The sequence below is a fragment of the Panthera leo genome, chromosome F3 (genome assembly GCF_018350215.1).
Source record: "Panthera leo isolate Ple1 chromosome F3, P.leo_Ple1_pat1.1, whole genome shotgun sequence".
Lineage (NCBI taxonomy): Eukaryota > Metazoa > Chordata > Mammalia > Carnivora > Felidae > Panthera > Panthera leo.
In genome coordinates, this window is record NC_056696.1 from 30,551,322 (window position 1) to 30,565,310 (window position 13,989).

The following is a 13,989-nucleotide window of genomic DNA, read 5'->3' on the forward strand; positions in this document are numbered from 1 at the left end:
GTGACAGTTGATAATAATAATAACACTTTTTGAGAATTGAGAGCTTACCGTGAGTCAGGCACCAAGCTCAGAAGTTAACATATAACATTTAAATTCGTGCTCTTTAGAAGCTCTCCTAATCCGTCCCCTCCTACCTCCTACTCCCCACCACACACACAGTAACTCTCCATGAGAGCCCCTGCTTGCTTCCTGTAGGGCACTGTCCCAAACTATAATCAGCTTGGTCACGTGTTTACCCGCCTCCTCCCTGATTAGCGTACAGGCTCCTGAGGATAAATCCCCAGCCTGTCTTCTTCATCCCTACTTTGTGACCAGCACAGTGATCACTCAGTAAATACCTGTGAATGAATGCAAACTTGTCATAATATTGCCCTAACCTAAGCAGACCAAAACTCAATTATGACCCAGTCCAAGCAGTGCATAACACATGTTCTCAAATTAATAAATTTTTAAGGTGTCCCAGCCCCATCCACAGCACTCAAAGAGGCCAGGAATCCTGTGTGGGAAGGGCCAGTAGCATCCAGACTGCCTACCATGAAATCAACTTGCTGCCAGGAAGGCTCCAACCTCATTCTAAGTTTTCTCATAGTCCATGGGAAGAGGAAGACAAAGCTCTAAATATCCATGATGTGAAACACACCAGCAGCCCAAGGGAAGCAACAGCTATTTCTGATACTCACGTTGGAAAGAAATTTCTTTTGAGGACAGAGAAGATGCTGCTCACTGTCCCATCACACTCTGGTAGTCAGGAAACTGCAGCTGAATTAGAAAATAGCACCCTTCAGGCCAACATGGTCCATAAGGGTGCGGGCATGGCAACAAGAGCCTGGCTGGACTTCAGCCCCCGCTCAGCCCCCCTCGGGCAGGAACCCCTGTACAGGTTACAACCTGCAGAATGCCTGCTGAGGAGATGCCCATGATGGTCTCCTTCTAAAACTCCTCAGTGCAATCTGGCATGTTAATTACACATAAACAAACAAACAAACAAGGGGAAAACATATAATCTGATAAAACCATCCCTATAGAGGCCTTTGGAATGTGATCCTGGTCTCCCCAGCTGTCAATCCCCTGGTAGATGTTATCATATTTAGGGCAACTCCGCTAGGTTATGCCTTAGTAGGACCAATGACAGTGATTGCTAGGTTTCTCCTAAGAGAGGAGTGGCAGATTTTTATATTAGCTAAATGAGCATACTCTCCATTCTGGTTAAAAAGAACTGAACTCTTGCAATCCCAATCAAAATAACACCAGCATTTTTCACAGAGCTAGAACAATCTAAAATTTGCATGGAATGAGAAAAGACCCTGAATAGCCAAGGTAATGCTGAAAAAGAAAACCAAAGCTGGAGGCATCACAATTCTGGATTTCAAGATGTATTACAAAGCTGTAATCATCAAGACAGTATGGTACTGGCACAATGGAACAGAATAGAAAACCCAGAAATGGACCCACAAACGTATGGCCAACTAATCTTTGACAAAGCAGGAAAGAATATCCAATGGAATAAAGACAGTCTCTTCAGCAAGTGGTGCTGGGAAAACTGGACAGCGACATGCAGAAGAATGAACCTGGACCACTTTCTTACAACATAAAAACAAACAAACAAACAAAAAACTTAAAATGGATGAAAGACATAAATGTGAGACAGGAAACCATCAAAATCCTAGAGGAGAAAACAGGCAACAACCTCTTTGATATTGGCTGCAGCAACTTCTTACTTGACATGTCTCCAGAGGCAAAGGAAACAAAAGCAAAAGGGAACTATTGAAACCTCATCAAGATAAAAAGCATACGCACAGTGAAGGAAACAATCAGCAAAACTAAAAGGCAACAGACAGAATGGGAGAAGGTATTTGTAAATGGCATATCAGATAAAGGGTTAGTATCCAAAATCTATAAAGAACTTGTCAAACTCAACACCCAAAAACAAATAATCCAGTGAAGAAATAGGCAAGACATGAATAAACACTTTTCCAAAGAAGACATCCACATCCAGATGACTAACAGACACATGAAAAGATACTCAACATCACTCATCATCAGGGAAATACAAATCAAAACCACACCTGTCAGAATGGCTAAAATTAACAACTCAGGAAACAACAGATGTTGGTGAGGATGCAGAGAAAGGAGAACCCTTCTGCACTGCTGGTGGGAAGGCAAGCTGGTGCAGCCATTCTGGAAAACAGCATGGAGATTCCTCAAAAACTTAAAAATAGAAATACTCTAGTGCCCAGCAATTGCACTGCTAGGTATTTATCCAAAGGATACAAAAATGCTGATTCAAAGGGGCACATGAATCCCAACATTCATAGCAGTGCTATCGACAATAGCCAAGTATGGAAAGAGTACTTCCATACTTCCAAGTATGGAAAGAGTCCAAATGTCCATCAACTGACGAATGGATAAAGAAGATGTGGTGTGTGTGTATATATATATATATATATGTATATATGTGTGTGTGTGTATATATATACACAATGGAATATCACTTGGCGATCAGAAAGAATGAAATCTTGCCATTTGCGACAACATGGATGGAACTAGAGTGTACTATGCTAAGTGAAATAAGTCAGTCAGAGAAAGACAAATATCATATGATTTTACTCATATGTGTAATTCAAGAAACAAAACAGATGAACACAGGGGACGGGAAGCAAAAGTAATATAAAAACAGAGAGGGAGGCAAACCATAAGAGACTCTTAAATACAGAAAACAAACTGAAGGATTCTGGTGAGGTGTTGGGTGGGGGGAAGGGCCAGATGGGTGATGAGCATTAAGGAGGGCACTTGTTGGGATGAGCACTGGGTGTCATAGGTAAGAAATGAATCGCTAAATCCTATTCCTGAAATCATTATTACACTATATGTTAACTAACTTTGATTAAAAAAAAGAACTAAACTCTCATATGCCACTTCTTTCCTGTTAACCGACTAAATGTTTGTGTCACCCCCAAATTCATATTTTGAAGCCCCAACCCCCCCATGTGACTGTATTTGGAGGAAGAGTCATCACGAAGGCAATTAAGGTTAAATGTAGCCATAAGGGCAGGGTCATGATATGATAGGATTTGTGTCCTTATTAGAAGACACAGCATCTCTCTCCACCATGTGAGCACACAGTGAAGATGGAGGTCAGTCTACAAACCAATAAAGAGGCCTCAGAATAAAACCTACCTTGCCAACACCTTGAACTTGGACTGCCAGCCTCTACAAATATGAGAAATAAATGTCTGTCATTTAAGCCACTCAGTCTGCGGTATTTTGTCATGGTGTCCCAAGCTAAGACACTGCCCTTAACATCAAGGATATTTAGCTGCCCTGGGAATTGGGCAAATACAAAAGAAGAGTGCGCAATAGGATGGGGAAGACTAGGGCTAGAGAGACAAGACAAGAAATCAGTCACAGAACGCTTTCTTCACAGAGTTATACCCATTATTTAAATTTATACATATCGTGAGTTACTCATATCGCAATATAATATATTCTCAACAGCGTCACCAGATTGGTCCTCTGGAAACAATCAGATCTTATCACTCCTCTCAAAAGCTCAAAACTTGCCAATGGCTCCATCTCCCGCAGGATAAACTCCCCAGTGCACACCGGATCCTACAAGCCCCCCCTGAGCTGACGTAGGGGTCCCCTCTGATCTCACCCCCAGTATCCTCCCCTTGGAAGGGGAGTTAGCCATGCTAACTTCCTGCAGCTTCTCAGACATCACCATGCACAAATCTAGCCCACGGCCTTTGCATTTGCTGCTTCTTATTCCCGAAGGCTCTTTCCTCACTTCCTTTCTGTCTACTCCAATATGACATGATTGGTGAGGCCTTCCCTAATCATTGTATCAAAAATAACAACCCACAACCCCAACCCCCATCCCCCCACCAGCACCCCCACACACACACTGCATGCCTTACCTACCTTATCCTGCTTAATTTTCTCAGGAGTGATTCTTAGAATCACTATTATTAATTTGACATACCATTTGCTTATTAATTTGTTAATTGCCACTCTCTGCCTAAAACGAAAGCTAATCCTAGGCAGGCAGGAAATTATTTATTCTCTCCTATATTCCAAGCAGTTTCAATGGTGCCTGGCATGGAATAGACCCTCAATAACTATTTCTTAAGTGAATGAAAGACATAAATGATTATTATAAGGTAGCAGGTAATAATAACTAAACTTATTGAGTGATTAGCTAAGCTTTTTATAAACATTCTATTGTGCATATGCTGGGAACAGAGCTAAACACTTTACATACCAGGAAAAGATGTTTAAACCATTATCTCATTTAGTCCTTACAATAACCATTTGGGGTAGGTGTTATTATTCCCATTTTACTTCCCCTGAGTAAGCCATCTGCACAACTTACAGGTATGCAAGGAGAGCAGTTAGTCAGGATTTGAACACAGGTCTGCCTGACGTCAAAGCCCATGCTCTTAACAACTCTCCACATCTACGGATAGGATCCAGAAAGTGTAGAGAAATCAGATATCTGTAAATTAAATCTCAGCTGAAATGCAGCAGGAGTATTTACTATTCAAAGGGAACTTGCAGCAAATTCCAAGTTGTATATTTTTTATTAAAAAATTTTTTAATGTTTATTTATTTTTGAGACAGGGATAGAAAGGGGGGAGGGGCAGAGAGAGAGACTGAGACAGAATCTGAAGCAGCCTCTGAGCTGTCACCGCAAAGCCCAATGCAGCATGGGGTTCAAACCCACAAACTGTGAGATCATTACCTGAGCCAAAGTCAGACACTCAACCGACTGAGCCACCCTCACACCCCCAAGTTGTACATTTTAAAAAACAAATAATTCCTTTTATGAAATATCCCTCTAATGTATCTATTTTTACAAACTATACCAGCTCTATCGTAAACCAGGGCAGACCCCTGATTCAAAAAAAACATTTTTATTCAGCTTTGCAGTGTAACATGTGGCATTTTTGCCAAGAAACTGACCTTCCTACTCAGGTGTTGCCCGTGCTAGTAGTGACAAGACTAGACTGGAATGGACTGGTGGCCCTCAAATCACATGAATGGACAGAGGGGGGAAGGAGTCAACCATCACAAGTTTGCCAAGGAGCCCACCGGGGATTAAACTTTTTGCAAAAAGATGCAGAAAGAACTCACAGGATGTTGAAAGGATCAAAAAGAGGATTTTTTGTTATTGTTAGAAAATTATCACCATTCTTTTCCTTTAAATATAAGCAGAAAATCAAGTTTTCCCCAGGCACCTCACCATTCTACACTTCATTTAAAATCATTGTGATTGAAAGCACAGAAGAGCATAAGGATGTACCGACTTCATTGATTCTCCTGGTTAAACTGCTGGGCTCAAATAGTAATTATGTACAGTGCATTTTGAAGATATGTATATGCTTGTCCCCGTTTTCAAATGAGGAAACATGGCATTCAGGGGTCAGGCGAGTGGACGGAGCATGGGGAGGGCTTCAAGCCATTCCATCCAAATCTGGGCTGAATTCAAGTGGCACTCAGAATTGAGTCTTTTAAAAACCGCTCCTATTCTACAGGGCACATTTCATGCTATCCAAAAAAAATTTTTTTTGCTCAACTAAATGCCGTATCATTCTGCTTACCTCATTTGGGACAATTCATATGGCACAAGTATCATTCAATGGGCCTATATTCTCCCAAAGTATATTCCATTGCTGTTAACAGAGGCAACTTGGAGCAGAAAAAGTCCCTGTGGTCAAAAAAACTAGTGAAGATAAGTATGATTTAAGCGAGATACTTCATAGCAAGATTTCTCTGAGCCTTTAATATGCTAATCAGCATCTTAAGTCAGGGACATAGATACAGTGTTTCTCTAATGCGTTTGACAATAAGACCCTCATTTCAATAAGAACCTAAGGATTCCTGTTCCCTATTCAAGGTTTTAGGAAACACTGCTTAAGGGGGTACATCAAACACTCTAGGTTTCAAGAAGGTTACAATTTCCTTGAGGGAGTTAAGCTGTGTCCCCTAGAAAGATATGTTGAAGTCCTGGTCCCTGTTATCTGTGGATGTGACCCTATTTGGAAATAGGGCCTTTGCAGATGAAATCAAGTTCAGATGCTGCCGTTAGGGTGGGCTCTCATCCAATTTAACTAGTATCTTTATAAGAAGAATGCAGTGTGAAAATACAGAAGCACAAGGAGGAGATGCATGAAGACAGAGGCAGAGATGGGAGTTATGTTGCCATAAAACAAGGGATCCTGGAACCACCAGAAGCTGGAAGAGGCAAGGAAGGATCTTCTCCTAGAAGCTTCAGTGGGAACATGGCCCTGCCAACTCCTTGACTTCAGACTGTCAACCTCCGCTCTGAAAACTATAGAACACTAGGAGGAGCCAAGATGGCGGAACAGCACGGAAGTTTTTCGTGTGTGTCTCGCATCCATGAAATACTGCCACACCAGCACTAAACCATCCTGCACACCTAGAAAACTGATTGGAAGATTAACACAACAATCTGCACAACCTGAACCACAGAACTCAGCAGGTACACGGCGCAGAGTGGTGCACTGAGGGAGAGAGAAGCTGCGGAGGGCAGGGAGCCGTTTTTGCATGTGGAGAGAGGATGGAGACGGGGCAAGGGGTGGGGGGAGAATATGGGAAAAGCACCCCCCCCCCCCCGCCAAAAGTTGCTGGAGACAAAGTGGAAAGGTGGAAACAGCTGCAGGGACTGAACTAAAAAGGGAGAATGGAGAAAGGAGAGGGTTTAAATTCCATTAAGACTCTATAAACGGGGAGTGCAGAGTCTGAAACTCTGCAGCACAATACCTGATGGTGCTCTGCTGGGAAGGGTGAATCCCCAGGAGCAGAGTGAAGTCCAGGGTTCTTCAGACCACAGGGGAGAGGCGGTTCCCCTGCTGGGAGAACATCTGATAAAGGCTGTATAGCTCCCACCAAAGCAACGACCCCAGCAGACCCCAGAGAACAACCACATTCGCTGGTGCTGGAACAAGGTCGTTGGGGGTGAAGCCTGGTGCCAGATGCGTGTTGTGATTTGCCATAATCCCTGAAATTCTGCTGCTTCACGACTGCGTGAACTTTCTCTGGGGCGGGCTGGCACCCGGCCGCAGTCTCTGGACAACGGCAGCAGCACAGTCCTGCGAACGTTCCTGGGTGCAGCCGACATTCGACCGTTGCTCGGTGAGGCCCTCCCGCAGGGGGCAGAACGGGTCAAAGCCGCAGTCCTTCAGAAGTAAAAGTCGGGAAAAACAGCCGCATCTGAGACAAAACTCGGGAGGGAGGTGCTGCCTGGGGCTTGGTCACGGACAGTGTAAAAGTAGGGAGTGGACGGAAACCAAAGACAAAGGACGGGTGCGCGACTGCTGATCAGAGAGAACAGAGTTCTGATACTAGAGACTAGGTAGCTGGGTGACGCCATTGTCACCATTCCCGCGCATGCGCGCGCGCGCACACACATGAACGAGCACCCCGACAATCCACCCCAGTAAGCTAATCAGCGCCATCTAGTGGAGAACAGAGTCATTACACTAAGCCCCGCCCAACTGGGCCAACCTCGGTCTTCAGGAACACAAGTCTCTCTGCCTGCTTACTTTATGGACTATAAAGCGCTTCATAGTTTGACTTCTAGGGGAAAATGAAGTAATTTCAATCAGATTTCAGTCTGTTCACTGGTCCATCTATTCAATTTTCTCCTCTTTTTTCTTTTTCTTTTTTTTCTATTTTTCATTTCTTTCCTTTTTCTTGAATACAGAAAAAGAAAAGTTATTTTTATTTTCAATTTTTATTAAAAATATTTTTCTTTCATTTTTTTCTACTATGTTTTTTATTTTTGTGTAATTTTTTTCAAATTCTATTTTACTTTAATCACCTCATTTTATTCTATTTCAGTGTATTCATTTTTTCAAATTTTCAAACGATTTCCTTTTTTTTCTTTCCCCTTTTTTCTCTAATCTATGAAGCCCCTCTCAAGGGGCTTGTCTGGCCCCAGACCAAAACAACCTAGGATCTAGCATCATTTATTTGATTTGTGTGTGTGTGTGTGTGTGTGTGTGTGTGTGTTGTTTTTAATTTTTTTATTTTAATTTTTTTATTTTAATTTTTTAATTATTTTTCCCTCATTAATTCCTTTTCTCCCTTCAAAATGACAAAACAAAAGAATCCACCCCAAAAGAAAGAGCAGGAAGAAACAACAGCCAGGGACTTAATCAACACAGATACAAGCAAGATGTCTGAACCAGAATTTAGAATCATGATAATAAGAATACTAGCTGGAGTCAAAAATAGATTAGAATCCCTTTCTGTGGAGATAAAAGAAGTAAAATCTAGCCATGATGAAATTTAAAAAATGCTATAACTGAGCTGCAATCTCAAATGGATGCCACAGTGGCAAGGATGGGTGAGGCAGAGCAAAGAATTAGCAATATAGAGGACAAACCTATGGAGAAAAAATGGAGCAGGAGAAAAAAAAGGGAGACTAAGGCAAAAGAGCATGATTTAAGAATTAGAGAAATCAGTGACTCATTAAAAAGGAACAACATCAGAATCACAGGGGGCCCAGAAGATGAAGAGAGAGAAAAGGGGTAGAAGGGCTATGTAAGCAAATCATAGCAGAAAACTTTCCCAGGTCCAGGAAGCACAGAGGCCTCCCATTAGATTCAACAAAAACCGACCATCAACAAGCATATCATAGTCAAATTTACAAAATACTCAGTCAAGAAAAGAATCATGAAATCAGTAAGGGAAAAAAAAAGTCCTTAACCTACAAGGGAAGACAGATCAGGTTTACAGCAGACCTATGCACAGAAACTTGGCAGGCCAGAAAGGAGTGGCAAGATATATTCAATGTGCTGAATCGGAAAAATATGCAGCTGAGAATTCTTTTTCCAGCAAGGCTGTCATTTGAAATAGAAGGAGAGATTAAAAGTTTCCCAGACAAACAAAAATTAAAGGAGTTTGTGACCACTAAACCAGCCCTGCAAGAAATTTTAAGGGGGACTCTCTGAGGGGAGAAAAGATGAAAATAAATAAACAAATAAATAAAGACCAAAAGCAACAAAGACTAGAAAGGACCAGAGGACACCACCAGAAACTCCAACTCTACAGGCAACAGAATGGCAATAAATTCATATCTTTCAGTACTTACTCTAAACGTCAATGGACTAAATGCTGCAATCAAAAGACATAGGGTAACAGAATGGACAAGAAAACAAGATCCATCTATATGCTATTTACGAGAGACCCACTTTAGAACTAAAGACACCTTCAGATTGAAAGTAAGGGGAGAACCATCTATCATGCTAACGGTCAACAAAAGAAAGCCAGAGTAGCCATACTTATATGAGACAATGAAAACCATAGAACATTTATGAAAAATTCAAGAGGACACAAAGAAATGGGGGAAAAAATTCCATACTTATGGATTGGAAGAACAAACATTGTTAAAATATCTATAGTACCCAAAGCAATCTACACATTTAATATGATCCCTATCAAAATACCACCAGCATTTTTCACAGAACTAAAATAAACAATCTTAAAACTTGTATGGAACTGCAAAAGACCTCAAATAGCCAAAGCAATCTTGAAAAAGAAAAGTAAAGGTGGAGGCATGATTCTGGATTTCAAGCTATATTACAAAGCTGTAGTCATCAAGACAGTGTGGTACTGGCACAGAAACAGACACATAGCTCAATGGAACAGAATAGAAAACCCAGAAATGGACCCACAAACATATGGCCAACTCATCTTCGACAAAGCAGGAAAGAATATCCAATGGAAAAAAGACAGTCTCTTCAACAAATGGTGTTGGGAAAACTGGACAGCAACATGCAGAAAAGATGTAACTGGACCACCTTCTTACACCATACACACACACACACAAGAAAAAACTCAAAATGGATGAAAGACCTCAATGTGAAACAGGAAACCATCAAAATCCTAGAGGAGAACACAGGCAGCAACCTCTTTGACCTCAGCTGCAACAACTTCTTACTAGACACGTCACTGAAGGCAAGGGAAACAAATGCAAACATGAACTAGTGGGACCTCATCAAGATAAAAAGTTTCTGCACAGCAAAGGAAACAATCAGCAAAACTAAAAGGTAACTGACAGAATGGGAAAAGATATTGGCAAATGACACATCAGATAAGGGGTTAGTATCTAAAATCTATAAACAACTTATCAAACTCAGACTGTCAGCCTCCAGAATAAATGTCTATTGTTGTAGTCCACCCAGTTTATGTTACTTTGTTAAGGCAGTCCTAGGAAAGTAATACAGGCACGGGGATACCCGGCTACAAAATGGAGACTAAATACCAACACAACTAGAGGCAAGGATGGAAGCAGACAGTCAGGAGTATACAAAAGGAATTACAGACAACAAAGAAGCAGGGCTTCGGGGGTGTCTGGGTGGCACTGTGGGTTGAATGTCTGACTTCGGCTCAGGTCATGATCTCACAGCTTGTGGGTTTGAGCCCTGTGTTGGGCTCTCTGCTATTACCACAGAGCCTGCTTTAGATCCTCTGTCTCCCTCTCTGCATCTCCCTGGCGCTCTCTCTCTCTCTGTCTCTCTCTCTCTCTTTCAATAATAGAAAATAAACATTAAAAAAAAAAGCAGGGCTTGAGAAGAGGAGAGCTCTCTGGTGGCTGGGGCGGTCAGAGATGGCTTCCAGGAGGAGGGGGGTAGTGGGGTGGAGTAAACACACAGATCTCCTGGATTACAGGGAAATTCACACACACTCGCACGCATGCATACACCACACACACACACACACACACACACACACACACGCACGCACACACGCCCATCTGCCTTAAAGACATCATGTAAAACCCAATAATCTCTCGTAGACATCCCAACTGAGTTTTAGAAAATATATACAATTTCCATTTTCGTGAGCTTTGAACTTCTAGGTCAGCTTGCATGTCATGAAAAGAATAGCTAAATAAGAACACCTAAACAATTAATAATTCTAGATCAAACCAGTCATACAACCATCTCATTTCAACAGGAAGACCCAGAATAGGAAAAATAGCTCTGAAACTTTAAAGTAAAAAATCTCCATCGAATAAAATAGCAGGGAAGGTTTGCATGGGGGAAGGGACAGGAATCATGAGAACCTTAACTTTTAGCATGAAATGCATCTGTTAAATAGACCTACTAATGGTGTTATTGTAGCTAAAAACAGCGACTTGAAAATGTTGTGCACATTATTACTGTCATTATCCACCAACTGTAAGAATGCTATGTTAAAACTAACTCAAAACACCTCGAGAAAGGTAATTGCTACTAATGGATCTGAAGTGTGCAAAATTGGACATCATTACCCTGTCCTCACATTGTGGGGCTGGGGAAGTTAGTAGGCTCACTCATCTTACTATCAGGACCGAGGTTCGCGGAGAGGGCCGGGCTCTCTTTCACTGTGCAGCGTGAGGGAAATTCCACACTGCAGAACTGGATGGGCAAGGGTTCACAGGGCAAAGCCCAGGGCAGTAGACCCCCCAAACTTTCCCAAGTGGTCAGGGGGAGGGGACTGTAGATACAAGAGAATCTTCCTGCTCTGAAGCTCTTCTGGGTGCCAGTTTGTCAGACCAATCGCCTCCAGAAGGAGCTAAGTATTGCTGACCCTGAGATTTAGGGGAATAACCCAGAATCGAGGGTGGTAAAAGCCAACCGGGTCACCATAAGGCATCGACATCTGCTGAGAAGAGGGCCACCCGGTGGCCCCAGGGGATGTAGCTGTTCAGCTGGCCCGGGGGCTACCTCCTGGCCTCTCTGGGTGTGTAGAGTCACACTCGTCCCCGAGTTTGCCCTACTGTCCCGAACTGCAATGACTACTTTTACTCTATGCTGTGTTCCCCATCACCTCACCCCACGTGTCCCCCAAATATCTCTTCTCCGGTGCTGGTAATAATACTTTAAAAAAAAAACCCACATTGTCCTTAAATGTTTCCCGAACTTTCAAAACTAATGCTCCCAAACAGCACATGTACCTTTACATGACAGAGCCCCTCTCCTGCCCCGATCCCCCAGCATACCTCCAATCCCACGCCCATCAGGAAAAAAAAATCCAAGAGAGTGGATTTCGACCAGCAATTTCAACCTCTTTTCTCACTACTGACAACCTCAGGGGAATTTCCCTCCTTCCTTCTGGACAAAACACAGGAATACAAATGAAGGGCCAAATGCCCAGAAACTGCATAAGTAATCTCTGACCAAGAGAGAGCTGCCTAAATTCTAAATTTGTGTGTGTGGGGGGGGGGGGGGGGGGGAGTCCTTCATCCACATAAGAAATTTCTTCCCACCCCCAATGGCCCTGGCTGAGCAAGACTCCCAGTGCCCTCGCAAGCCTGTCATCTGGAAGCTGTGACGTCTTTGCCCCCAGTCGAATCACTGAGACAGAATGAGAAGTGGGACCTGGACGGCCTTTGGTTCTCCTCGGGGGGTTCCACCTTGATGAAGAACACAGGAGTGATGCTTGGGACACATAAATCACCGCAGGACAAAATCCTGTTGGGGAAAAGCAACGTGGCAAAACATTCTGACTTTTAAAACAATTTCCTTACCAGATGCCCCAATATAGATCATTTAAATTATTCATTTTATCATTCATGCTATTTATTTGTTTGTTCAAGAATTACTTCTTTAGGGGCACCTTGGTGGCTCTGTCAGTTAGGCTTCTGACCCGTAGTTTCAGCTCAGGTCATGATCTCCTGTTTCATGGGTTAGAGTTGTTGTTAGGCTCTGTCTGCACTGGCAGTGCGGAGCCTGCTTGGGATTCCCTTTCTCTCCCTCTCTTTCTGCCCCTCCCCTGATTATTCTCTCTTTCTCTCTCTCTCTCTCTCTCTCAAAATAAATAAACTTTTAAAAAAAGAATTATTTAGCATTTGTTAATGGCATTAGTTTTCTAATTGTGCTTGCCAACAAACAAAAGTGATACAAATGCCTGATGAATAACTGAAAACCCACAGTGAATACAGAACTTCTAATCTGATGTGGGAAGGCGATAATAAACATATAAATATATAGGCCAGGTCTTGATCATTTTTCTTATTAAGAAAAATTTAGTAGGAAGGGATGATAAGGTGAAGTGCTCTTTTAAATAGGTTCTCGGGATGTGTGAAAGGAACGGAAAGGGAATATCTCTGGGACAGCCTTCCAGGCAGCAGGAGGGAGTAAAACCTGGAGCCGGGAGGGGCGCCTGGGTGGCTCAGTTGGTTAAGCTTCAGGTCTGACGTCAGCTCAGGTCATGATTTTGAGCCCCGCATCAGCACTCGGTGCTGACAGCTCAGAACCTGGAGGCTGCTTGGGATTCTGTGTCTACCCACCCCCCATCTCTCTACTGCTCCCCCACTCACTCTCTCTCTCTCCGTCTCTCTCTCTCTAAAAAATAAATTTAAAAAATTTTTTAATTAAAAAAAGAAAGTCCTGGAGCAGAGGGCTTTCATAGGGATTTGAAGAACGCCCAGGAGTTCTGGGAGCACAGTGCAGGAGGAGAGGTACCAGGAGCAAGACTTGGCTGGGCCTGACAATCTCAGGGAGGCTCTGGGATTTTATCCTGATGGGGAAGAGAAGCCTCTGGAAGGTTTGAGAGAGGAGGGATAAGGCTGGGAAGAGGTGAGAGGGGCAGCCCAGCGAGAGAGCTATTGCAGCAGTCCGTGGGAGGGAAAGGGGAGTTGGGGGCAAGGAGATGCCAAGAAGCTGTCGGATATTCTGGGACCATTTGGAAGAGGGGCCGATCGGATTTTCTCATGGGTGGGAGGTGGGGAGTCAAACTCCGGTGGGAGTGACTGGAAGAACTGGTGAAGTGGGCAGGTCCACGTTTGGCCCGCTCATCACCTGTAGTGGGCCTTTGCCCTCCTTCACCTCTCTGGCTTTTCATCTCTAAGATGATGGACTAGAGAATTCTGAAGTTCCTACGTACTTGATGTTTTTCACTTCATTTTTGGCACGAAGTAAGAGTATAAAGCAGATCATTTTCTAAATACTCAGGTATTACGTCAGTGTTCTTAGG

The 13,989-nt window shown here is 43.0% G+C and overlaps 1 protein-coding gene across 5 annotated transcripts in view; it reads right to left on the reverse strand.

The window, feature by feature from the left end:
* The window catches only part of RPS6KC1 (ribosomal protein S6 kinase C1), a 316,680-nt gene that overhangs the window by 77,406 nt on the left and 225,285 nt on the right, over window positions 1-13,989 (reverse strand). Inside the window, exon 16 of one of the 5 annotated variants that reach the window (XM_042925685.1) lies at window positions 12,393-12,485. The exons of the other annotated variants lie outside the window; for them this stretch is intronic. Coding sequence (XP_042781619.1) covers window positions 12,393-12,485 — 93 coding nt within the window. The remainder of the gene's footprint in view (window positions 1-12,392; window positions 12,486-13,989) is intronic. 5 annotated transcript variants of the gene reach the window in all.